Source organism: Papilio polytes, unplaced genomic scaffold (assembly GCF_000836215.1).
Source record: "Papilio polytes unplaced genomic scaffold, Ppol_1.0 DF824047.1, whole genome shotgun sequence".
NCBI lineage: Eukaryota > Metazoa > Arthropoda > Insecta > Lepidoptera > Papilionidae > Papilio > Papilio polytes.
In genome coordinates this window covers 7,162,088-7,187,509 of record NW_013525157.1, presented here as the reverse complement: position 1 = coordinate 7,187,509, position 25,422 = coordinate 7,162,088, and the positions used below count along the sequence as shown (strand labels likewise).

The following is a 25,422-nucleotide window of genomic DNA, read 5'->3' as shown; positions in this document are numbered from 1 at the left end:
TATTGGATTTTCTATGTAAGGAAGCCATGTTTGACTCCGAGAAATTACAGTAATTGAATCAAAATATCATAGAACTACTACGAGAAGTCAACAAATGAGATAAACAATCCCACGTATTGCTCTGATTTATAGAAGATTTCCCTTAAATTTCATATTTGATGGCAGATCTTTGGCGAATAATGTAAGAATTTTCCTTAGTATTTTATTAGTATACTCATTTACTTATAAATTTTGTGAGAGTAAACAAGTGCAAAGAACACCAAGGCTATCATCAACGCCTCCGGACATTCGAATTTGTCGCTTTGATACCAGAAAAAATAGAAAATCTTTTTTTCAACTATAGTACCCGTCGGATTGCAAATTACACTCTCACTAACACTGAATTACCCCTCAAAAGTGCGCAGACAGGTCTCATTAAAACATCGCGAGCTGCTAAGGCAACGTGAAATGCGACGCGTAAGTGCTCTGCACTCGTCCACATTATACATTTTAAGCAGCGGTTATATAAAGCGTCCCTTGAAACATGCATGTCTACGAATAATCACAGCATACTCTCGACACGCGTGCCGCTGAATACAAGCTCGAATTACTGTCTCGTCACTATTATAATAGACATGATGCTATTATTTGTTAGTCTGTCATAGCTCAGTGGATAGTTCTACTATTTTGTTAGGGTACGATTCCATCTACAAGAATATATTCTACATGACACTGTCAAATCTTTAAAGCATGTCATAACAAATATAACTCACTGTCTATCGTCCGCTAGTCCGTCAGCGTGGAATTAAAAAAAAAAACATAAGTAGCCTATCTAATATTCCAGATTATGCTTTACATCTGTTCCAAATTTCATCAAAATTAGTTTAGTCGTTTACGCGGCAAGCTCTAATAAACATCCATCCATCTAAACTTTCGCTTTTTTAATATTAGTAAGATAAAACTATTGGCTACTTCAGACATATTACTAAATAAAAAAAATATTTAACTCATCTCATACCCATAAACACTATTAATAATTAAGAAATATTGTTGTGTACATGCCAAAAACCTCCTTAGCTAGGCATAAACTAAAAGCGCCTCTGCATTATACGGGATCCTTTCATTTGCATGTTTTCCCTACCAATATCAAATACCAGCAGAGACCTATCTTAGTGTGTCGTCGTATAATGCCTTCGACGTCTCCTACATAATTACAAGGGCATTCGGTTAACTGCTATACACGAATTAATAATTCATGAAAGGATTATCACGTTACGCAAATATATTATAGCTGTGAATACGTTTATTAACATTGACTTCATATTTAATGTACAAGGGTTTTTAAATTATTATAAAATATATTTTAATTTAGTTATCTATTTTATTAATTAAAAATCAAACATGAGTAGTTTCAAATTTCAAATCTATTTTAATGCTAGTGAGCTTTTGTTAATTTACTAATCATTGCTTAAAACACTCTAACTAAGCTCTAGGCTTGTGCTAGGATATGGTATACGTCAATAGTCGAATGGCGACCGAACCCTCGACCGCAAGATCTATAGTCCGTACCGAAAACCGTTAGGGTATTGGCGCTTTGTTTATCTAGGTAATTATTTTGTTTTTTTTTATTCATATTCTAAAAATGCGCACTGGCTGGTAATAAAATGCTTTAGTCTAACTCACCAAGCGCACAGATAAAATAAACCGCTAACGAAAACTGGCAAGTTTTTGAGTCGAAAATAGCAGCTGCAACTTATAAGAGAGAAGTTTCTGGAAAATTGTCTAAGTCTCATAATATATTATGCGTCTAGCCCCTTCATAATTCTTATGTCCCACCTAAATGCTTTCGTCTTCATTCGGTTAAGTTTCACCACATGGTTTCTTCTATCCATAGATTTTCACTTTTTTGCCAAGTTATCGTCACTTAAAATATTTGACAAATCTTATCTTATTTTTTCTACTCCATTTTTTTATGTCAGCACACGCATTACACTTGTACTTGAGTAAATATCATAAATACAAGCAGTTACTTTTTTTTGATACATAGATAATCCTAGATATTAGCAAAAGCTATAGACACGTACTAGGAAGAAATATAAGTAATAATAATTGAGTACAGTCGGAAGCATTCTCAGGTGTGAGAAAGTCCAGTGGCCAACCGCACGGAGAAAATTCTTCCCCGTGGTCACGTAATGTGGCGACTGTGATGACACTCGATTACGTAACACGGGTAGATGCATTCATTTTGATCGTCTCTCGTATCATTTATAATGTTTATTAAAATATTGACGACTACTGTAAGATAAGCGAGGAATGTGCAATAAATTAGTCTTACTTACAGTTCATACAAACACGGATAAAGATAAAGATAGATTTTATATTAACGATAAACTTTATCGTAAACATAAAACCATAATTATAAAAACCTCACCATATTGCGGAAGAATATGGAACTAATTTATTTACGTACAGTAATAAATGATGACATAGAGAAGCCGACTAAAGCGTACCCAGGCCAGGTTTTTATAATCTTAAACTTACTCTATTATAAATGCGAAAGTTTATATTAATTATTGGATGTTGGTTAGAGTTTATAGCTTAAACTACTCGACGGGTCTTGATAAAAGGCATGAATATAAATGATAGTTTTAAAGAACACATAAGCTTCTTAAATCCAAGTGGACGGAGTCGCGGGTGAAAGCTAGTTAATCTATAAAAGAAGATGTATAAAATATCAGGTAAATTATTTTAATTTTAATTGTGATTACGTCTCATTCTATGACAAATTAATCAAATCAATAGGGAAGTTACCTTACACGACAAATTACCAAGAATATTCGTACATATCGTATTAATTGATCAATAGGCTTGGATATGTAATTCAGTGGCGTCCTTGGAGTTGATTACTGATCACTTAAGCAGAACATACCTGCCTAATCAAACTGGATCTAATTAATCCGAATATATATAATCTCGAAACTTCCCTTTTGATTACGGTGTAAAAGGCAATATCTTAGGATGGAGCGATGGTAAACAAGGCTGTAAAACTGTTTTTCTTGGAAAGCAAATATTTCGGTCACTTCATATTACTTGGTTTCAAGAAATAATAAAACTTGTGGTAATAAAATTTACATTTACGACAAAAAAAAAACAGGAAATAGCATGAAATGTGAATGACAGTTCTAATCGAGGGCACTCTTTAGCGCCCTCTGTGAGATGTCAAAGCCATAGGTTAGCTGAAGGACAAATAAAAAAAAATAATCTCATACCAATGACGTAAAGGTCAAAAACTTATTCGTTCGTTAAATAAACTAATGGTTATTAAGTTAAGGGTGTCATTAAACAAAGGAACATAGTTACATTTTTATAATAATTATTCGAATTCGCTAGGAGATATGCAATTACAGGTCAACCACAACGGGTTTCTGTCCTTTTTATGGCCATGTCTGGAGAAATAAAACTAAGATCTTTTAACCCTATTCAAACAATAAATCTTAATTAGAGTTAGAACGATTTAACAGATATAAACGTAATGAATAAGTTTACCATTCGAATAGATGGAATAAAAAAAAATATTATTACCAAGACTTTTATGGCAATCTTAAAAACATAATTGAAAGTGGCAACATTGTAATGAATTGCAATTTGTTAATAATAATCTTAACTGAGTAATATATACCTCGTTCATAAAATACTGTTAAGTAAATACTTACATTTGGTCAATGCTTGTCAAAACAATAGACATCATTATGAAGAATATGCTATAAACTTGATTAGCCAATTACCTCTATCCTCGAATATACAATTGCCAACACTAATGAAGTTTAAGAAAACAATTTCTACATTTCAAAACTAATTATACTTCAGTTTAGTACTTTGTAACAACATGTTTTAGGACTATTTCCCCGGCGTAATACAAAATGCTCTTGGGTTTTATCTCATTATCATACAATAGTAACGATGCAAAGCTTGCGAGGGTTGCGCCACGCAAATAAGATAAGGAAAAGACGGTCAAGTGGGATGCACTGAAGTTCCACTTATAAACGCCTGCAGAAATATTTCCGCATTCAATATAAAGAAAAAAGTTATTAAGATTCATTAAAATGCATACTGCTTATATTCGCACTGTGGTCCCTCGAGCAGGATCTTTAAACCCCTCTTTGCTAGCCTTTCTTAATGTAAATATTAATTCGCAAATTCTTTCATTCAGGGAATCGTTAGTTATAAAATTCTTGGCAAAGTACCCTAAGACGAACGGTGTAAAGATAACTTAATTTACTTTTATTGCCGCTGTGGAGATTGAATTTTACAGTAGGATTATAAATATTTCATTAAACACTTTCGAGATTTATTTCACTCGTTTACAGATGTATTTAATTTTAACTTCAGTTCTTAGGTATTTGTTTCTATTCGAAAACTAAGAAGAGTAAAGATTACTTGATTTTCAAACTGATAATACATGATTAATTCACGAATACAAAACTCTTACAATAGCGAGAAATCTAGTACACATATTATAGTTTAGTGCAGGCTTCATTTGTTATGTATAACTATAGAAAATTAAATCTAACAATGGTTATACCATAATTCATCTCTGTCGTCACATTGCTTATCTTTAAAATAGTTAAAACTAAAAATACGTAGTAATTAGTCATAAAATATGATAATTCTTTTCCGTACGTAAAGCAACACCCACGTTCAAAGTTATGATAATTTATTAAAAAATACCAATTAGTGTGCTTTGTATGATAAATCTCTTTAAATAAATATTGATAAACACGCCCCCACATCTTTTAGCAAACAATAGTTGAGACCTTGGTTAATTTTCAATCATCAAGGCAACCATATAACTTAGATGCGAAATTCTATAAATAATAGACTCGAGGAAGACAACTGTAAGCGTAACTAATCCATAATAACTGTATAATAACTAAACGACCGAAGAAAAATCGAATAAACGTTAAAGCGTCTGATTTACATAAGCGGAATTATTAAATAAATCGTTTAAAAAAGTATTTTTAGGCTTATTTTACAATCATCGTATAAAAAACTCTGAGGAGTGATAAAAATGTACCTTTATCATGTACTTAAAACATGTTAAATTTAATATTAATTAAAGAATCAAAGGTATCTTAAAAGCTATTGATCCTAATCAACTCAAATCTAGCAGATGTACATATTAACAAAGCATTAATACAAATTTTAACTTAAAGTCGAAGAAAAGGTCGTCACTTGAGTCATGAAGTCGCGGGGATCAAACGTCAACAGTTGAGGTGAGTTTTGACAAGTGTAATTTCAAGGCGTGAGGCTATTATCGCTGTTCGTTTACAGTAATTGAAGGCGGGTGGCCTTTGCAACTCAAACATGACTCGACTCGTGACTCCCACCCATCTATATTTCCCAACAAACAATAGCGAAGCAAAGGGCAAGTCAGTCTAGAATGTCTACTTTCGTACTTCTGAGCCAATTTTACATTGAATTTTTCCAAGAACTGATTTTGTTATGAGAGTTGAAAAATGACTTTATTGTGCATGTGCTCAATAGCAACTATTTGTGTACCGTCCAGTTAGAAGTAATAATGCACAGTATGTGAAAAAAACAATTAATTTTAAGTCTGTAATATATTCAGACATAAAATATACCAAAGTATCTAATTAATGCAGTTCTCTTGGACCCTACAAACACTTTAAAATAAAACGCTTCATAAATAATTTATTTATCATTCCTGAAATGTTATTCGGGCACTGATAAGCTCCCTAACTTCCCGCGGGAACTACATTCACCTCCCCGGTACATAACAACTCTTATCTGAATTCTTTAGGGCGGGAATATTAACGATTGCAGCGCCACTCGACGACCGCATAAACTTTCGTTAGCAGCATATTTAAGATATTTTCATTTTAAACTAGTATAAGTATGAAAAATACAACTAAAAGTTCAAGTCTCACTAGACATATGTACAACGTAGTTCTTTGTGTAACACAAACGCTATCATACAGTATTTATTAAATTATATTTCAGAGATGAATGGAATTCATAACCTGACCGTTTCAATTGAGCTTGTCAATTAAAAAAGTTTACGAAGATCGATTTCAAAATACTCGCAAATGCTTTATATAATTGCCTGTCTGAATACGATCGTCAAATGAGCCTTTTGCCTCGATCATAACAATGGCTTTACAACCACCCGACCTTGTTATATCGCGTCGATTCAATCAAAATATTGTGCCAAAGGTTAGCTGAGAAACGTTCCACGGTCGATCTGAGCTGAGATCCATTGTGCCGTTACTACTCGACGAACCCAAAAGTTCTACGCCTAATCGAAGTTTCGATTATTGAACTCAGGGTCAAATGACGCGCTATTCCTAATTCGATATGCCAATTATACACAGGAATATAAAATTAATTGTATTCGGAAAAGTAAACAAAATTATGTAAGATGATGATGGTTTTTTTTTTGTGTTATACGCAATTCATAGAAACAATTACCTTTTTTTTAATGGAATAAATAAATTATTTTACATTCAACTACTTATCACCGTGCAATATTATCTTTCCTGCATTCTAATTAAATTGTAGATAAAAGAATAACAAATTTAAAGGCACCTAACGCCATCTATTAGCATATGTTTGACACTCATAGCTACATTAAATTAAGTACCTACTTTAAAATGCCAGCAGTAATAAATAAGAGGACGCTTTACAGGCTGTCATGAAGCGTAAATTACACATAGGCATATCTCCGTCCGCGCAGCGTTAATTTAAAATATTAAAACTAAAGCACAACATCAAACACGCGATCAAACACAGGCGCATCGCAATTACCGGACTCTACAATTAATTAAAAACGTAATTAAGTTCGTCGTAGCGGGCTTCGGCGCGCGCACTGGTGACAGCAGATTAAGCTCAGCTTTAATTATGCCAACAACAGTGTTCTATTCAAGTCGGCTTTATATTCCCGTGCGAGTGTTCAACCGCTGCTCTACCCTTGCGCCTACTCCAGTGTGTGCTCTGTCCGTTTTAATTACCGAATTTGTATTTAGAAATGTTCGATCACGTTCACGTTTTGATAGGGATTTTAATAATATCCTGGAGTTAAAAGATTCTAGGGGAAGGAGATAATCTCCATTCCTCCATTGCACAAAATATTCGCAGTTCCTTTTTCAATATTTTATCATATAAATTGCTAATTTCTTTTATGATAAAAAACAATGCATGCCGCACTTACAAATGTATTCATTTTTTCCCTCTGTGAATGTTTTATAATATTATATTTACGTAAAACAAAGAAAGTTATTAGACGGTATTCTTTAAACAACGTTGCTCGTCCGAAGTTCTGAAGATTGTTGCGTGAATGTTAATTCACATCTATTAGTATTCAAGACAAAACAAACAACTAATAAAAAGGAGGCGCCGTAGGGAAAATTGAAAATATCCGCAACCGTCAGGAAAATGAGGAGGCCTCTTCGTCACGCCGTGAAATTAGAATCGTCCCGAGTTTTTCGTACGCCCGTCACGTGGCGACAAACTTTGTTTACTTTGTCATTTGATTATAATCCTGACCAAATCTTCGTAACGAGCTTACAATTCTTTTCTAAAAGTAGATACGAGGTACGTTGTGTCCGTCGGAATCTCGTATCAGTTGGAAGACGACAGACGGCGACTTTCCGATATACACGAATACATCTGCCGTCGTGTATCGGAATCGGTTTCCTATAAATTAATGCTTCGATATACTGCTCTTTGTCACTAAGTCACCGTCTGCTACAAACAGTAACATTTGTACAATGACAATATTATATTGTGCCTTTCAATCTATATGTAAAAAACACAGAAATAGCAATAGGGTTCATGCATGTGTCACGTCATTTGAAATTCGCGTACTTAATTACGTTTTTAATTAGGAGTAGAACATACCGAATACTGAAACGAATCTAAAATACTTCGCTTCGTAAGCGTCGCTTACAATTTGGTACACGTCAACATTTTAGTGGAATTTTGAGTTTAAGTGGCCTTATCATTTAGGCTCTACATACTTAAATGTCGTTTCAGAATTTAGTCGTTAGATTACTAATATCGTAGTTTTCTTTTAACACATCTCTACAATTATTCAGGTTAAGAATAAAATAACAACTTAAGAAGCGGACTGTGTTTGTTTTACAGATGTATTTTGTTCGTGTACTAAGCTTTCGAGAAGTAATGCTTGTACTAGCTAGGTACCAACAAGGTAATTCACAAAAGGTCGTATGTAAAAACATTCCACACCACACGTATTTATTCCATCATAAGATTCTTAAATAATCTTTTTCTTTTTATTTCAACTTTGTTTAAAACTCATAAAACGGTATTTTAAACTATTGCTAGTTCTTTAATATTTCATGCATCGTTGCACCGCTAGATTACGAGATCGTTATTAAAAAGTGAAAATGAAACTAAGTAAACATCATTACACTTAACATTAAACGTGTTCTGTTAGATTTACCTTAAAATACCTTCTAATATAAGAGTCGGATGGATATGTAACGTTTTTTCTATTAAAATCCATCAATCACTAAACATCAAGTGTGCGGTGATAGGTCCATTATTCTTGGGACCTTGTGAGATAAATGAATTGCAGATGGCAATTACGGGCACGTAATAGCTCGTTTATTTCATATTCAATAAGCTATCACATTCTTTAGATATTACACTCTGTATAATTGCAATTCGATTAATGCATAAATTCAATTGATTTTTAAATATTGCTCTAATATTAGTGCTTTAGTTTGTTATTTATGTATCTTTTTTAACATTTTCTTACTTTTAAATATTTACTACGATTCTTATTGTACATAAATATCTATAAACAAAAACATTGATGAAAGATTTCATACAAAATTTGTAATCTAAAGTCAAGCCAAACATAGAAAACTTAACACTTGCTTCATACGAGCGAATATAAAAGAACACATTTATGAAGCTACAAAAGACACAATAGCAGCAAATGAGGTCCACTTAGCGGGGATAGGTTATTTGAATGGGGGCCATTGAGACCGCAAACAGAGGGTAACGGGCTAACGGGCGGACTCGCACGAGACTCGAACACCGATCCGCAAATGAAAGCTCGACGTGACCGCCATCGGTTATTCCGATACAGACACGATAAACGGACAAAAGTGCACTTACCTTGATTGTGTTCAATTTCTATCTGTAAAATACAAAATATAATTTCAAGAATACTCCCAAAATCTTTTTATTTATCTTTTTGATGAGAGAGACAATAAAACATAAGAATCACTTCTACTTCATGCAGCTAATCCTGATGCGAATTCTACCCCTGTTAATATTTTCAAATGATAAGTTTTAATCTATCAGATCAAATAAATCCACGTCACTTTCGTAGTGTAGTCGCTACTTACAGTCAGATCTTGAGGTTACTATATCTAGATATCCAATCGTAGACTCGATACGTAATATGCTTATGATGTCAAAATATGCGTTACATCGTCTAACGTGATGTGTCAACTCTCGTCACATATTTCACGGTCACCCTCTATATAAATAATATTTTTTGTCATATAAACATCCTTGTCTGAAACAGAAATTTTAAATTCATCCGCAACTTCAACTAAAAAACATTAAACTGATAAAAAGAGCGTGCAGTGTGATTTATGATTTTTAGTTGAGCGCAAACAAATACATTTTTCCCGTCGCCTCGCACCGACTAGCGACCGAAGCGGTGGCATTCAACATTCAGACACGAGACAAAGTAACTGCCAAGACCCGGATTCGAAATTGTACCCTATAACTATTGTAAAAGAAAGCCGTCGCGCTCACAAACTCGTGTAAATTTTGCATTTCTCAGACATTTATATCGCCCCGGGATAGAAATCTAAAGAAAGAAGTTAATGTCTCCCTTGGCACTAGTTACGTTTAGAAACGTATTCAATGTTTTTAATATGTTCCCAGTTTCTTTATCCAGAGTTGGTATAGCCTCTGTTTATACTAAGTATCTTATTTGATTTCTTTCGCAACAATTTGTGAAGAAAATCACGTTGAAAAAAAGATAAAATACAATTTTCCGTTGGAGAATATCCGCAAATAAATTAGTTATAAACGTCTCAAAGCACTTAAGATGTCATAACAATGTGAACATAGAAATACATTAGGGATTCCATTACAGTGGATATTATTCCTCCATTAATGGGCGCCGCGTGGCGCGTTCCCTCAAATCTGAAATTCAAAATTTTGTTGAAACAGATAAGTGGAAAGAATATCCTATTTAAAGTCGAAAACATCGTCCACTCGAATTCCCAAACTCTTCCAAATATTTCATTAGCATTAATTAATATCTGTTACAATTAACAATGAAAGAAAATCATTAAGCATTGTAAAGCAGCCTATAAACATACATCACAATGAGAAATGAAAACGGCAATAAAACCAACGATAAGATGGAACGCGGCGAGAACTAATGAATTTAAATGTAATTCAATTAAATGCATATGAATTATTCAACGAAAAATGCTAACGTGGAAAAGAATGCTATTCTTGCTTGGAGACTTGAAGATTTTGCGAGTGGCGAAAATTAATTACGTTTTTGTTCTCAGAAATCCAGCAAGAACTATTTAGATTTTATTGCATAATTTGAACACGTAACGACATTGTCACTGGAAATGTTTCTAATGGAAATTTATGGAACGAGCCACTTTTATTTTCAAACACTAGTTATACAGACCAGGTAATAGAAATACTACATACTAAAAATATGCAGGATGTTGTTGCTATAAAATTTTTATTTTTTTTATTTACATTATCTTATATACAATAGACATCAAACAAAACCAAGCAAAAGCTTGAAATAAGAAAGTAGACGAGACTAATGTGCACTTTGTCCAAACAAAAGAAACAGTTTTAAAGGGGCTACTTATTTAATGAAAAATAACGTAGTTCGTAAAACGGAGCCGGAGTTAATTAAAGACTAAACAAGCAGTCAAGTAACATTTATGCTTCGCGATTTTGTGTACTGCGCTTTATTTTTAAGTCTTCCCGCGACACCACATTTATTCTAGACATCAACCGTAGTGAATGCGGGTACTTAAAAAAGCCAAGCGTGCCATAGGATAGGAAAATTTGTGTACACGGGTTATAAACTTTATTTCTATATAGTTTGAGTTGCGGCCACAAAAATGTAAGCCATTTTTACGACGAACTATATCTTTGTATGGGATAATAGAGTCGGCAGGTTTACTGCGACGCTGTCGTGTTGTTAACAACATAAACTGAGTATATTTGCACACGCGGCTTTGACCTCATCGTCATGGCTCTATCGAGTTAGAATGGAACTGGGAAAAAATTTATGACTAACACAGAAAGGATATCGTAAATATCATAGGTCGCAGTGGGTATTTTTTTAGATAATTTGAGTGTCACTTCCTTTTATAAATTATCATTTCCTGAATTTTCAATTACAATATAAACGATTTGAGCCATTCAATAATTCTTATGTACTATACGTATATCCTGTTGCGTTACCATTCACTATAATATATTACAATTTCATACATATTGACTGTAGCCACAATTTGGTTCAGTTCAGAAAGAAACGGTCGAGAAAATAAAACATATTTATTTGAAACTGGGTCCGCATATTTTCATATTTTGAGAAACACCAGCTAAATAAGTGGCCGGTAAGACAGCAGACGAATTGCTTGTTATATTGCACGTACGGACGCTCGCTGCACTGTTCTTTGAAACACACATTTTGATAAAAGATTGCACACCGCTGACAGCCGGGAGAAACTTGTACAGCTGCAAAATATGTTTACGCTCGGTTTTACACGACTCAGGTTACCTAAGATGATACATTTATGTTACAACGGATGTAGTGAATAAATAAAAAAGAATTAACGATTGAAAAATATAATCCGTCATCAGACTACTAACATAATTGATGCAAAAATAAATGTATTAATTTATTAATTACAACATTCTTTCCCCTTTACGCTTTGTTTGCAAACAGTTTCACAATCAAGTTGTAAATCTTTAAATATATTAAATACCTTGGATTTTATTGCCTATAGAAAGACGGACGCGGGGACTCTTCTACAATACGTACGATTGCATTTGTTAGCTGCCCTGCGCGTCTCACTGTCTGGCATAGTAATAAATTTTGTGACAAACATTCCCCTGTCCTTTGTGTGTACAGATATCGATCGACTTCTAACTACACGAAGACCTCTGCGAATACTGTTTTCTCCGAAGAACACAAACAAGGTTATAAACATTTCTGAATCCCGTTATCCTTAATAGTATTCAAATAATAACTAAGAAATAATTAAGGGTAGGAAATACCAAAAAAAAACAAATAATAATCAATTATGTGTGTTTGATTGAAGCCGTATATTATTATGATTAACTTCTTAATATTTGACTTTCCCTTTTATATATTACGTTATTACAAACACACCTTTCAAATTTCACCTGAGCCACTGGCAAGACATTAAGGATCTCACGAACAATCTACCGTAAAATATCATTTGAATAAATTTCACGCTCTAACTCGAATAAAAATTCGATTGGTACGTCACCTAATCGATTCCATCCGAGATACCAACGAGCCATGCATTATCTTCCCGGGGCCGCAATAAATACGAGGCTTTGCCGTACAATAACGATAACGTCCCCCTTCTCATTCCATTGCGGTGGCCCGATATGAGCATTCAATTTGTTACATTCTAATCCTTTAAGATGTAAATCGATAGACATGAATTTACGTTAATAGGAAAAATTCAGCTACATACTAAAGAGAAAGAAAAAGTGAGCTATTTTCTACTTGACGTTTGCCAACTATACCAGCAACTGAGATGCATTTTAACGATCATTTTTTTATAATAAAAGGGGGCAAACGAGCGGTAACAACACCGAACTACAGATGCGTTGCCGGCCTTAATTAACATCTCTTGTAAAAAACAAAGTTTTCTTCTCTCTTACAAATGCTATTACCCACATGTTTTTCCAGATTTTGCCTTGGGTTTACTAAGATTTCTATAAGACATCATATTTTACTAACGCTATTGATTAATTTCAAACATTACATAAAACCAAAATTGAGTATCTCGAGATAATGTTCCTTTATCTGTATTTAATACAACCACAACTGTTTACGATATAAGGCATAATCTTTTAATAGAAAATGACGACGTTACTCGAATTGGCAAATAATTTACACATTTATAATACAAAGTTATAAAGGTCAAAACATTGGTTTCAAATTTAAACGTGGGAAATAATATTGTTATTTGCAAGTGTGTTGGGCTCTTTAAATCTTTAATGGTAAACTTGATATTTAAACTTTACTAAGAATTTTAGATACATTATTTTACACTTGGCATATTACTAAGAATTAACAACAAAGTTTCCATACAATTAACTTTGTACGTAGAATAATTCTAACGAGTGAATTTAATTTTATCTAATGCATATTTATGTTATCCGCGTAGGTGCTTTTTTATCTCTTATTTTATACTAGCTTTCGCCCGCGACTATGTCCGCGTGGAAATAAAAAAAAGGGGTAGCCTATGTGTTCTTGCAGATTGTCACCTACGTCTATGCCAAATTTCATGGAGATCCGTTAAGCCGTATAGACTACAAACTCTAACAAAAATCCATCCATCCATCTAAACTTTCGCTTTTATAATATTATTAAGGAGTATAATTTAAAAACACTTCAAGTATTAACTATTCCAATTCCCATATAAACCATTTCTCGTTAATAATTTCAACTATATCTTCGTTATTAGCATATTTCCCCATTAAATAGCATGAGGCGTTACCTATTAAACATTTCTTGGTTGTATTGTTCTTATCACTAGGCGCGCCCTCTCGTGCCTGAGACCAATGACTCATTGCCGATAGGAATGCCTTGTGGGCTCGCCTTACGAAATTACCAGGGAGCAGTTCAAATCTAAACGCGAGGAAGTTAGAATAGCGGATCGATTAAGCAACTTTACCTTTACAGTGTTTAGATTAAATTAATACAAGCTTATAGCTGTTCTATTAATATTATCATGTTAAATTAATACATTTTAGATAGCTGTAATGCTAGCACAGTACCTGTAATGCATAAATAACTTTGTTCATGTCAAAATGTTTGTTGGTCATTAACTTCAAAACTACCATGGTTAAGTTATCTTAGGTGCCATACGCATTGTGGTTTATTAATGACTTGAACAGACGTTATATGTAGATTTCGCATATGTACTACAATACAATAGTATACTTAGACTTTTGCGCTAGCAAAAAACTTGTTAAAGGTACTTAAAATTTTATTTCTTAAAACTTGTTTCATTTGATGTTATAAATAAACTGTAGTGACACGGATTACCATTGGGACTATTTAAAATTCTACAAGCCTTGTACTGGTACGGGGTGCTGAATCCGAATAGGGTGTCACGCAATATGTTTCAGTGAGCCGACCCTACACGACACGTCATCGCGCACCAACGGATAATTCTCGCAGTCAGTAATTACTGAGCACCAATTAACGTAATGCTCATCGCGTTTCACCTATTAATTTAATGCCCGCCTCGCCTCGCGCATTTAATCCTGAACCCGGAGCAGATATAAATCTTTCATTTTAAAAAATTATTCACATTAAATAATTTTTCGATGATATATTTTCAATTATAAAATTCCATGTTTTTATTTATTATTTTTAAATAAAGAGCTACAACTTGATATGTATGTATGCTGGTTAACTGCAAGAATACAATATTTTTGATGTATTTATTAGGTTTTTAGTATACAAAAAATCTCGTGTAATTGAAATTAAAATTATCTAATCGGTGGTTTTTAATACTGCTATCTATAATTTCTACGGTCTATTTTAAAAAAAATAATTGTTTTGAAAAATTAAACAACAAAGATATTCTTAAAGTTTAGATAAGTGTAAGTCTTTAACCGTTTGACAAATTCGGAAATTTTTCAATAGAATCGGTCGTCGCTATGATGCATCTCACTGCAGTCAGATCACGTCGAAGTAGTAAAATAATAAAACTCTATCCTTTACGTCAACGTTTTGAATAAAATGCAAAACGTGTCTGGGATGCAGCCAACCGCTCGCGGCTCCGCGCCCCGCCCGTCAACTATTCGTCCCAATGTACTATTTTTTGCACGAAAACAATTTTTTATGGTCATATTTTTGAAGTTTTAAATGATTTTTTTTTATACGACGCTGTAGTAAAATCGTTTGTTATCGTTTTATAAAAGATTTCTCTCAAGGAACTTGAAAGTATCTGGTAGTGATTTCTATTATATGTAAAATTTTCTCGTATTTCTTTGAATTTAAATTAATTGAACATTCTTTTCGGGCAACAAATATATTTATTTCCTTCTTATATGGCTTGTATTCTAATTAAAAGCTACTGGATTTTTTAAAACTATAAATAAGGCCATAAACCTTAGTATTATGAACGTACTTAACATCTATTACTATAACGTCTCACGAGAGCCCTTAACTTGTACAAAACACTTTCATTTTCGCTTTCACACATTATTCATATATCATCTCTGTACATCTTGTTTAAAATTGTACTGTATTTCCATGCCTCTACTACTCGTATAACATTTTTTCCACTCATTTTCAAATATGTTTTGCAAGTAAAGATTTATTTACTTTTACTTGTGTTGAATAACCACATATTGAAAGGAATGTGTTGTCGTAAATCCAAATTTCGTCGAAACTTGGAGATAAATTCGTCTATTCGCAGGCAAGTTGTTTGTCCAGCAATTGGAATACTTTTACACATAAATTACATACGTGTTTATTCAGACTTCTTTTTCATGTGACATGCGGTATTTATTATTCACTTACATTGAAAAAAGACTAAAATCTTACTTGTTTTTTTGATATATTAATTTAAAGTGTCCAATTCTCGGAGATTGAATACAAATAAAGTATGTTTCCAAATAATTTATGGAATTCTTATTGTCAATATAACGTCACTATGTAATTAAAAAAATAAGGAAATTAGTTAGCAATCATTCATGTAAAAGTAAAAACTTCTTGAACATTCAATGATATAAGATGGTCAGAAAATCTTGTGATATACGGTTAATCTCTGTAAATGTTTACAATACGATTAGTTCATGTTGTGCACTTTTCATTTAATATGGTGGTCAAATAAGGATGGTGTTTCTTATGTTACGTGATTGGTATTTCATTATCTTCGACGTACGAACGTCTACAATGGAAGATGGTTACCGTGTAATCTGCTTTCGGAATTGAATTCTACAAACTCGTCTCTCGACGTATATATTTATACATTTTTGTTCAATAAACCCTAAGTATTTAGATAAATATACATAAATATAGATGAACGATGAGGTTTCACGTGATCGATCTTTATTGGGAATAATATATGCCGTAATACATTAAACATAATTTCTTTCATATCCCTAAAAGATGCGTAATAAGATTGAAGACTCCTCTATAAATAGAGTAAAGAAATGATGTATTGTCGCACATCCGCACAATTCCAAAGCGGGGATTAAAGCTTTTATAAGACGTCTGAAAATCTGAAAAGAGGCTTACGTTGACGCTATTGAAGAGAATCTCATAAAACATTCTTGAAAATCCTGGTTTACGTTCGTGTAATATCATAAGAATACGTTAAATTTTACCGCAGTTATTTACTCAACGTTAACGGATTTAAACATAAATCTAAATTACATACGAGTATATTGAAATTCCCAAATCTTTCGACTATTAGAGTACAAATCTAAGGCTCCGTTATCAAATTGTTTTTAAATTGTAATATCAATATAGTTATTAGTGTATTTTAAATCTTACTAACGCATTATCGGCTGAATTCGGAAACGCATCGAACACTGTAACATATTTAAATGTCGTTTCAGTATTTCCTTGTAACATACGTTTATTTTGCAAAGAAAGTTACATATTTAAAAAAGTTTTCTATTTGAATACATAGGTGTAATCGTGGCGTTGGCTTACATGGGCGCACGCCTCATTAAATTTGTTTGAATAGAGAGCGAACCTGCACTGCCTCTCGTACCTTATACTGACATCAATTGAAAACTATTGCCGTACATACTTACATAGGAAGAGAAGTTGACACAATTAATCTACATGAAGCATATAACTTAATATCAAAATAGTCTAGGATCGGATGTTCAGATATTCTAGTCTAGACTTTCAACGTATAAATTACACACTTGAAAAACATTCAAACGAAACACACTATTACCACAACACAAATAAAAAACCGCTTGATACCTTTTTTAAAAGTACGTTCATCTTTTAGGCGCCCCTCGTGCGACGCTTTCATTGCTCCGTAGTGTTTCATGGCTCCGCAGCATTGAATAGACCATAGACAGTGGGCCGCCACAAACACCGCTCCATCACCGCGCCCATTTCCCAAGCAAACACCCACAAGTGGAGTCCCATTCAAACGCACACACGCTTTAGCCTAGGGTGGAAAAACTATGTTCACCATTCTATAACATATTTGTCCACATTGCTTTACTTCTTTTTTAGGATATCATAAATATTTATTACTGTATACTTAGGTTGCCTTTGGTATATAATTTAATTGGATATTGTAAAAAAATAGCCTTTTATGAGGTAAGGTGCAAATTTTATAACTTTATTTTTGTCTTTGTTCGAAAATTATTTCAATTTATCTAAGATTATTTTAAGACCGAAGTAGAAGAAATACATTACTTATTGCGTAAGAAACAAGAATTTATTCACATTTTATTATTAAAACTCACAAAATGGTAACCCTAACGCGAAGCCTGCATACATTGTAGAAGTGTAAAAATCCCCATAAGCTTTGATGCAGCCTTGCATTGAAATCCCTTCCACGCACAAACTTAAATAAGAATTTATTTTCAAAGGTGTTGTACTACTTTAGTTGAATAAACATTTATTGCATTTTCAAAAATTACTTACTGAAAGAAGCTTACTAAATGAAGATACGTAAGCGCATATTGCAAGCGTTTGTTCGCTCGACGTCTCCAATCGGAACTTACTAAGCATTCAAATGCTTTCAATACCTTTCGCAATGTTAGCCTGACTGCGTCGGCCACAATAGATGCCAATTTACACGGGAATTCGGCTTGGATGCCTCTACGTTTAGCACTCCACTCCTGGCGCACTGTTAACTCATGCACTGACAGACGGCAGACCAAATTACTTATACACGCATTACATACAAAGCCTGTCTGCTTCTATTCATTTCCATTTAAGTTACGATATAGCTTTAATTGAAGGCCTGAGATATTGAGTATAAATAGACAAAGGATACCTACATATTTATGACATCGTCTGGCAGCAACTTATGGTCTCTATCCCACATTAGGGTTTTTATCCAAAATATTTACCCCCTAAGTCAAATGGCGTTAAACATATAGTCTAAAGCGTGACGGTAGTGTAGGGCTTTTTATTAAAAAAAGAATTATTCAAACATATGCTGTAATTGGTGACATCTTAGGCAACAAAGAAGTGTGTGTTTACGCTTTATTATAATCTAGTACTAGTATAGTAGTATAGATTGTATTTGAATGTACTGTGTTACTAAGATTAATCGTTTTTAAATACAATATTTCGACAACTAAACTACACACAGTAAAAAAATAGTTCTTGCAGCTCTATACCTATACAATAAAATAAAGATAACAGTAATAATACTAGTAATTGTAGTTGAAAGTACTGTTACTGAAATTACATATTTATTGCGAGTGCATCGTGCTGGATAAGCTTAACGCGTTCAATTAAGTCAGCGCAATCATCGATAATGGATTCGGTTTCAGCATCGGAATACAATGTAATTTGCCGAGTAATCTTTTTAATTCCCAGTGTTCTCAATGTAATGCACCTTAAATACTTCGGCTAACCTAAAATATCTACAATATTAGATGGTTCTGTAAATGTCAAAAAGGAATCGTGAATTACCAAGCCCAATCTTTTAGTATATCGTGAATTATGAATTCCGTACTGTTATATTGATTTTTTCCGTTTACCGTTTTTTCTTTGTATCGAAAACCTAATATGTATTCATACCGGCTTATTGAGGATTGTGAATAATATAAACTGGGAACAATAGAGCCGTACAATGTTTACGTATTCTGAATCTGGATATTGAAATTTGGTTCAGTTGTTTTATATTAATAAATGGATTCCTTCCGACACCATAAGCTAGATTACGGTTTATATTAGAGCTGGAATACATTATGTATTTATTTGTTTCCCCAAATATGGAGCACGTTTTCGTGCAATTTGATATAGCAATAACTACAATTTCATTCGATTTTCTCATAATTTTAAGGTTCAGTTTTATCAATAACGAATCTAGGGGGATAAACGTGTTGCCTATATTATGATTTCCTCATTTAAATTAATTATTCCTAACCGTCGCCCCGCTCTGTCCCCACGTGAGAATAGAAAGTTTCATCTGTCCCACCTTTTAGTCCCACTGTCACCAATAAGATGACAGATGGAACCGTTAGTAAATAAAATAAGATCCAACCATCCCCTCGTCGGAAAAAGTGGGACGAATGAAACTTTAGAATCTCATCTGTACCTACGTGGGGACAGAGTGGGGTGACGGTTCGGAATAAACTATTTAAATATGGTCAAATCCCGCCCAAACTCATCTCTAGATAGTATTTCAGTTAATAAAATAGAATTAAATAATTATACATATAGAACAGTAGTGACCGCAGTAATTACGCAGGCAATGAGCATTCCAACATGTTTATTTTAAAAGCTATATCGGTTTTGCACAATGATTTGGTCGACCGCTGAAATGAGAGGTGCACCGCGACCTCCCGCGCGGCCTGTCCACTGATTATTTTGTTGGTACCCTCCCTACGCTAGGAATCGCGGCTGATGTGATTTTAGATTCATTCGTTTATACATTTATATTTTAATTCAATTACTAACATTCGCCCGCGACTTCGTACACGTGGATTTTAAAAAAAAAACGAGTATCCTATGTGTTCTTCTAGACTATTCTCTACATCTATACTAAATTTAATCGAAATCCATTCAGCCGTTTAGGCTACAAACTCTAACAAACATCCATCCATCTAAACTTTCCCATTCATAATATTAGTATGATTTTATTTCAATTAGCAAATTGTATATTGGTTTATATCCCATACGCCAACTTAATTTGTATGAAATCTACATTATTAGTAGACTTAAATTTTAATATTGTGTTTTATTTGTTCCAGGTCCAACATCAAACTGTGAAGAGTTCGCTTAAGATGCGACTACATCAAGAGCTCTTCACATCGTTTTGACTACCGCTAACTAAATTAATTTAATATTACAATGGAGTTCAGGTTCTTTGCGTTTTTGGCGTTCTCCGCCTGTTTGTGTAAGTATTATGGCAGTGCTGTCTATGGTTTAACAACTTGAAGAATATCAAAGACAACTTTAAAAAGAAAAACTCAATTGCAACTTAAACGTACAAAAATTAATTTCGTTCATTTGATCTCTGATGTTTTTAAATATTTACAAATCAAAGTATTAATTTATCGAGTTAATGCAACTTGCACGACTAGAATGTAAAACATAGGTTGGAAGAAACAGATAGAATTATACTAGAACAAGGCAATAGAATACACGTCTAGATTGAAATGGCAAAGGCGACGCCTTGATCTGTATCGAAAGTGGACTATCTCAGTGCACTTGATGCCAAATGGTGCGGAATTAAATGTTCCCACTTCAATTTTCTTACCTACTTTCGAATGCATGTACCGTGTATTCTCTTGGCACAACTCACCATTTAAAACTAAATAATAGATGTTATTACTTGATTTATTAGTAAAAGTACAACTAAATTTTTTAATCAATCTATGAATATTGCTTTTATATTACAAAAGCAGAATAGTGTATCATGTCATATCTTTATCGCAGTTACTTTATGTTTATAACGAAATTTAATTTCTATCAAAATATGTTATTTTAAGTTATTTATGGATAAGCATTCTGCTTATAACTGGTTCACACATACATTGATAATGAGTGGCGTATTTAACATTCTGCTACGTTATTCGTTTGCCCTCTTAACATATAAGCAGCCTTAAAACTATCCTTGTAATGGTATCACGCGCCATTGGTTATTCGATACAAATACGAGCACTTTGGCAATGATGACACCCTCTTTTTATATTAACTACGTGGAGATAGCATTTCACATCTCACACCATTTACCAATCAATGTCACAGAAATAACTCCACACACGATAAAAAGAGAGGAAGATAATTCAAACATTGCAGCAAACGTGGAGCAAGATTTTACATAGATGCTAATATAAATTTATTTTACAGACAAAGTTATACACGCAGAAGGTCCATTTTATAATGGGGCGGAGAATCTCGCACCCAGCCAGGCGCCTAGTGGTAACTTCATTACGCAGACGGTCTACGGCTTTCTTGACTTCACTACAACAATAGGCAATACTGTAATGATCTTTTCCCCGCATTCTGCACCACCTCCAGGTCGTTCTTTTTACATACTCTGATTAAGTGTTCGACAGTTATGTTGTTCAACATGTAAATTATTTGGTATGTGCCAATTCTGTGTTCTCAAAACTAACAAATCAATATTTTTTTTCAGAGCCGCCAAAAACGGAAAAACCCGTGCAAGAAAACATTATAGAAACCAAACCCCCGCCGCCATCTGTAACAGATGTAAAACCGGAAGCCATAAAACCTAGCAAAACATCTGATAAAGACAAAACTAACAAAGCTTCGATACCTGTTATTGCTTCCAGTGCCATATCCGTTATATCTTCTCCGCCAAAAAAGGACAATAATGTCCCAAAACCAGTCATTAAAGAACAGAAACAAATTATTACAAAAGTTGAAGTGGTTGCAGGTCCTTCAAAAATCGTTGAAAGCGTTTCTCCTAAACAACCCTCAAAATCGAACAAACAGGCTTCGCAGCCGAAAAAACAAAAGAACCAATCTGTCAAAAGTGTGACAAACATTGTAAGCAGCAAAGTTGAGGTCAAACAAAGTCCCCAGCCTTCAGTTAAAATTAATAGTATAGTAGAAATTAAGTCCAGTCAATCAGACGAAGAACCAGCGATTTTGGTTACTAATAACAATATAGGGGAACCAGAGTATGATTTTCTTTCACGCCAGCCATCCGAATTTGTTGAAGAGACATACAAAGTTATAAATTTACGACCTTCCAAATCAATCGGCCATAAACCAAAAAATCTAAAAAATAGAGTACATCCACCTACACCTCCGCCAGATGATGACGAGCATCCTCTTGGATTAGTCACAACACTAGGCGGTACTATTGTCAAAGACGGTGCAACCACTATTCATGAAACAAGTGTGATTGGTACTTACATATCTGGTAAATATGCTCAAGTATTGAATAGTAATTCAAAAATATTATCACCTGGACATAGAGGCAAAATTGCGCCAAGTCCTACGCACAGAATCCTGAAAACGGTGGCACCAGGAATAGGAAAAAATCAACGACATCATTTGGAACCAACTCCATCTATTAGTAACGAAGAAACCGGCACGAGCAAAACTCCACGAAGGCAAGCAAATAACGGAAGCTCTTTCAAAAACCGTCAAAGATCACAGAACAACGACAATGAAAATCGCGAAGCTCCAAGTCAAAACAAGAAATTTAAAAATCGTAATTCCTCGCAAACTCAACGAACCCAAAGGTACTTCACGTAACATTTTATAAATAAAATTAATTAGCTTATATTAATTTTAAACGTTAAATGTTTCATATTCCATGACCTCATTTAACATTTTTTGAAGGTCTGAAAGTACACTAGTTTTAGCTTTCCTAAGATCTTTAAGTAAGATTAATTTTTTCAGTACACGATTTGGTCGACCTGCGAATACTCCTCAACTGGCAACCGTCTCTGTTTACAGTGAAACTCCAGCGCCGTCTTTTTCAAACAGAAGAAAAAGCAATCGAAACTCTGGTCATAAGACTACTGTGACACCTAGAATTCAGCCAACGGCAGTCGACCAAAGTTCATCTGCGTCGACTAGTATATACAAATTTAAATTAAATCGTTCACCAGGAACTGGTCGCTGGCAGTATAAGACTAGCCCTAAACCTAAAGTTACAATAAGAAAAACTGGCGATGATGAACAACCCACAACACCTAATACTAACCCTCTCCTTGATGATATCCAATCCAATGATATATCTCCTCAAGCGAGATCAGATAATGATCTAGACTTGTCAAGTTCTCAAAGTGGCCCTGGAACTCTCCTTGAAAACGATACTGAAGACAACTCCTTAGAAAAGCCCCCTCCCGTTGAAACAATCAAAGTGGAAATCTCTACACCTGCTGATTTCCGCGACGTTTACTACGAAATAGCAACTCTTAAATCACCATATACTTTTCAGGTAAAATTGCACAAAATTACATAAAACCTGCTCTTGTGACCATTTTTATTAATTGATTACTATTTTTTAGGTTGGACGCGTTAAAAATACTCGTGTCATCACAGTTACAACGACAATAGAAAGACGCATTGACCCAACTATATCTTTTAATGGACAAAATTCTCCTAACGAGCCATTAACAGAAAATATCCTAGCAACAGCTTCACCTTATGGAAAAGATCATTACCTTTTGGATTCAAGTATAGCTACCTTGCCAGCAATAACGTTATCTTCTGATATGGAAACGCCGCCTTTAGAAACAGTAACTGAAACATTTAGTACTACACAAAATATGTTGAAAACTCATATACTACCTGTCGTTAATGATGCAAATCTAACAAGCAGCTTGACATTTGTACAAACATATCAAGTAACTAGGTTTGTGACGGCAACAAAAACCCTGCCACCAATGGACTTTTTCCAATTCATTCCAAGTAAAACGTTAAAAGAATTTAACAGCCGCCTTGATGAGGCTGGATCCGAATTACATTTAGAACTTGATTTTGGTGACAGTAACGAGGATGAAGATGGAGTTAACCGACGAGTGCTACCAGCTGAATTAGATCTTGCAAATATTGGGTCAGATTTTGATATAACGGACGTCGATAAATATAGAGATAATCATTTGCGTCTGAAGAAAGCACATGGGCAAAGTAAAGGAAATCAGGTAACGGAATCACCAAACCCTGCGGTAGCGTTGACGCCGGAACAGGCGCAGCAACTTGCTCTCTTAAGATTACTCAACCCAGCAGCCGCAGCTCAAATACCTAATGTAGTTACAACATCGAAACCTATTCTTAAATACGAAACAGTATACGAATCTCATGTAATTCCACTTTTTAACGGCAAGAGTACAATCTTAAGTACTATTTCGAGACCAGTAGCTACTGTTACAAAAACAGAATATGAAATCGGAACAAGCAGTCTTCCTGCCCTACCACTCCAACCCATTCAACCTATTAATCCACTTTACCCGCAACAACAATTTTCACTTACTTCGACACCAGTTGTTGTGAACACAGAAGTTGTAGCAACTGATAGTCAAATATTGAAATTAACTTTCGGAGCTAAGACAGTTTACACGACGTTGTTCACAACTAAAGTTGTACCAACAATGCTGACGAGTTACGTAACATCTTCGATACCCGTACAGCCGAGTGCCGGATTCCCTGGATATTTCCCGGCACCGTTCGCACCGTTCCCATACGTTGGCTAAAATTATATCGAATATTTCCACGCTACAAGTTGTGAAACGGACAATACTTTGATGTGAAAAGTGGTTGTGATATTCTAGTAAACAATAATTATGATGTGTGGTTTTGTGATTGTGTATCTAAAGAAAGGAACGGTGTGTCGCGTGAACTATAGACTGTGTAGATCGAAAATTGAGCTTTGATGAAACGTTAAAACTTTTCAAGTTACAATTTATAACGAGTCTACAAGTGCCTATAAATTTAATGCACTACTTTATAAATGTTTCTCCACAGAAATCTACTGCCTTATTAGTTAATATTTTGTAAATATTTCTATTTATATTTTTTTTTGTATTGTTGTACATAATTAGATATTATAAATAAAATACCGTAACCTAAATTTTAAGATACTCTAATTGTAGATACAAAAAACTGTCCCATACTTCTCTTTGATGTATGTATATTTTACTTATTTCATTGGGTTTTTGTAAAATAAAATTACCATAAAACAATGACATTTGTTTTAATTCTACCAGCTGTTGCCCGCGCCTTCATCAGAGTGGGAAGAAAAAATTAGGTTAAAAAAACTAAAAGGCCTACACGAACCTGTAATTTTTTAAGGATAAAAGTATCAAATTTACATGAAGTCGTAATATTTCAAAAATTCGAAAGGTGTATTTCCCATGATATCTTAATTAAAGCCGTTTTATACTAAACAGGGGTGCTGAGAGAAACAAAGAGGGTCCAAGTTATGAAACTAAGATTAATGGAAGCTGTTTTGTAAACTTAATAAGCAATTT

The 25,422-nt window shown here is 34.0% G+C and overlaps 1 protein-coding gene across 2 annotated transcripts in view; it reads left to right on the top strand.

Moving 5' to 3' along the window:
- LOC106100693 overlaps positions 1-25,135 on the top strand; it is an 83,452-nt gene extending 58,317 nt beyond the window's left edge. For both annotated transcript variants that reach the window (XM_013279676.1, XM_013279675.1), the window contains 5 exons: positions 20,218-20,363; positions 21,320-21,490; positions 21,609-22,686; positions 22,847-23,390; positions 23,461-25,135. In XM_013279676.1, the coding sequence (XP_013135130.1) occupies positions 20,318-20,363; positions 21,320-21,490; positions 21,609-22,686; positions 22,847-23,390; positions 23,461-24,645 (3,024 nt within the window). In that variant the 5' untranslated portion in view covers positions 20,218-20,317 and the 3' untranslated portion in view covers positions 24,646-25,135. The remainder of the gene's footprint in view (positions 1-20,217; positions 20,364-21,319; positions 21,491-21,608; positions 22,687-22,846; positions 23,391-23,460) is intronic.
- The last annotated feature ends 287 nt before the right edge of the window (positions 25,136-25,422 follow it).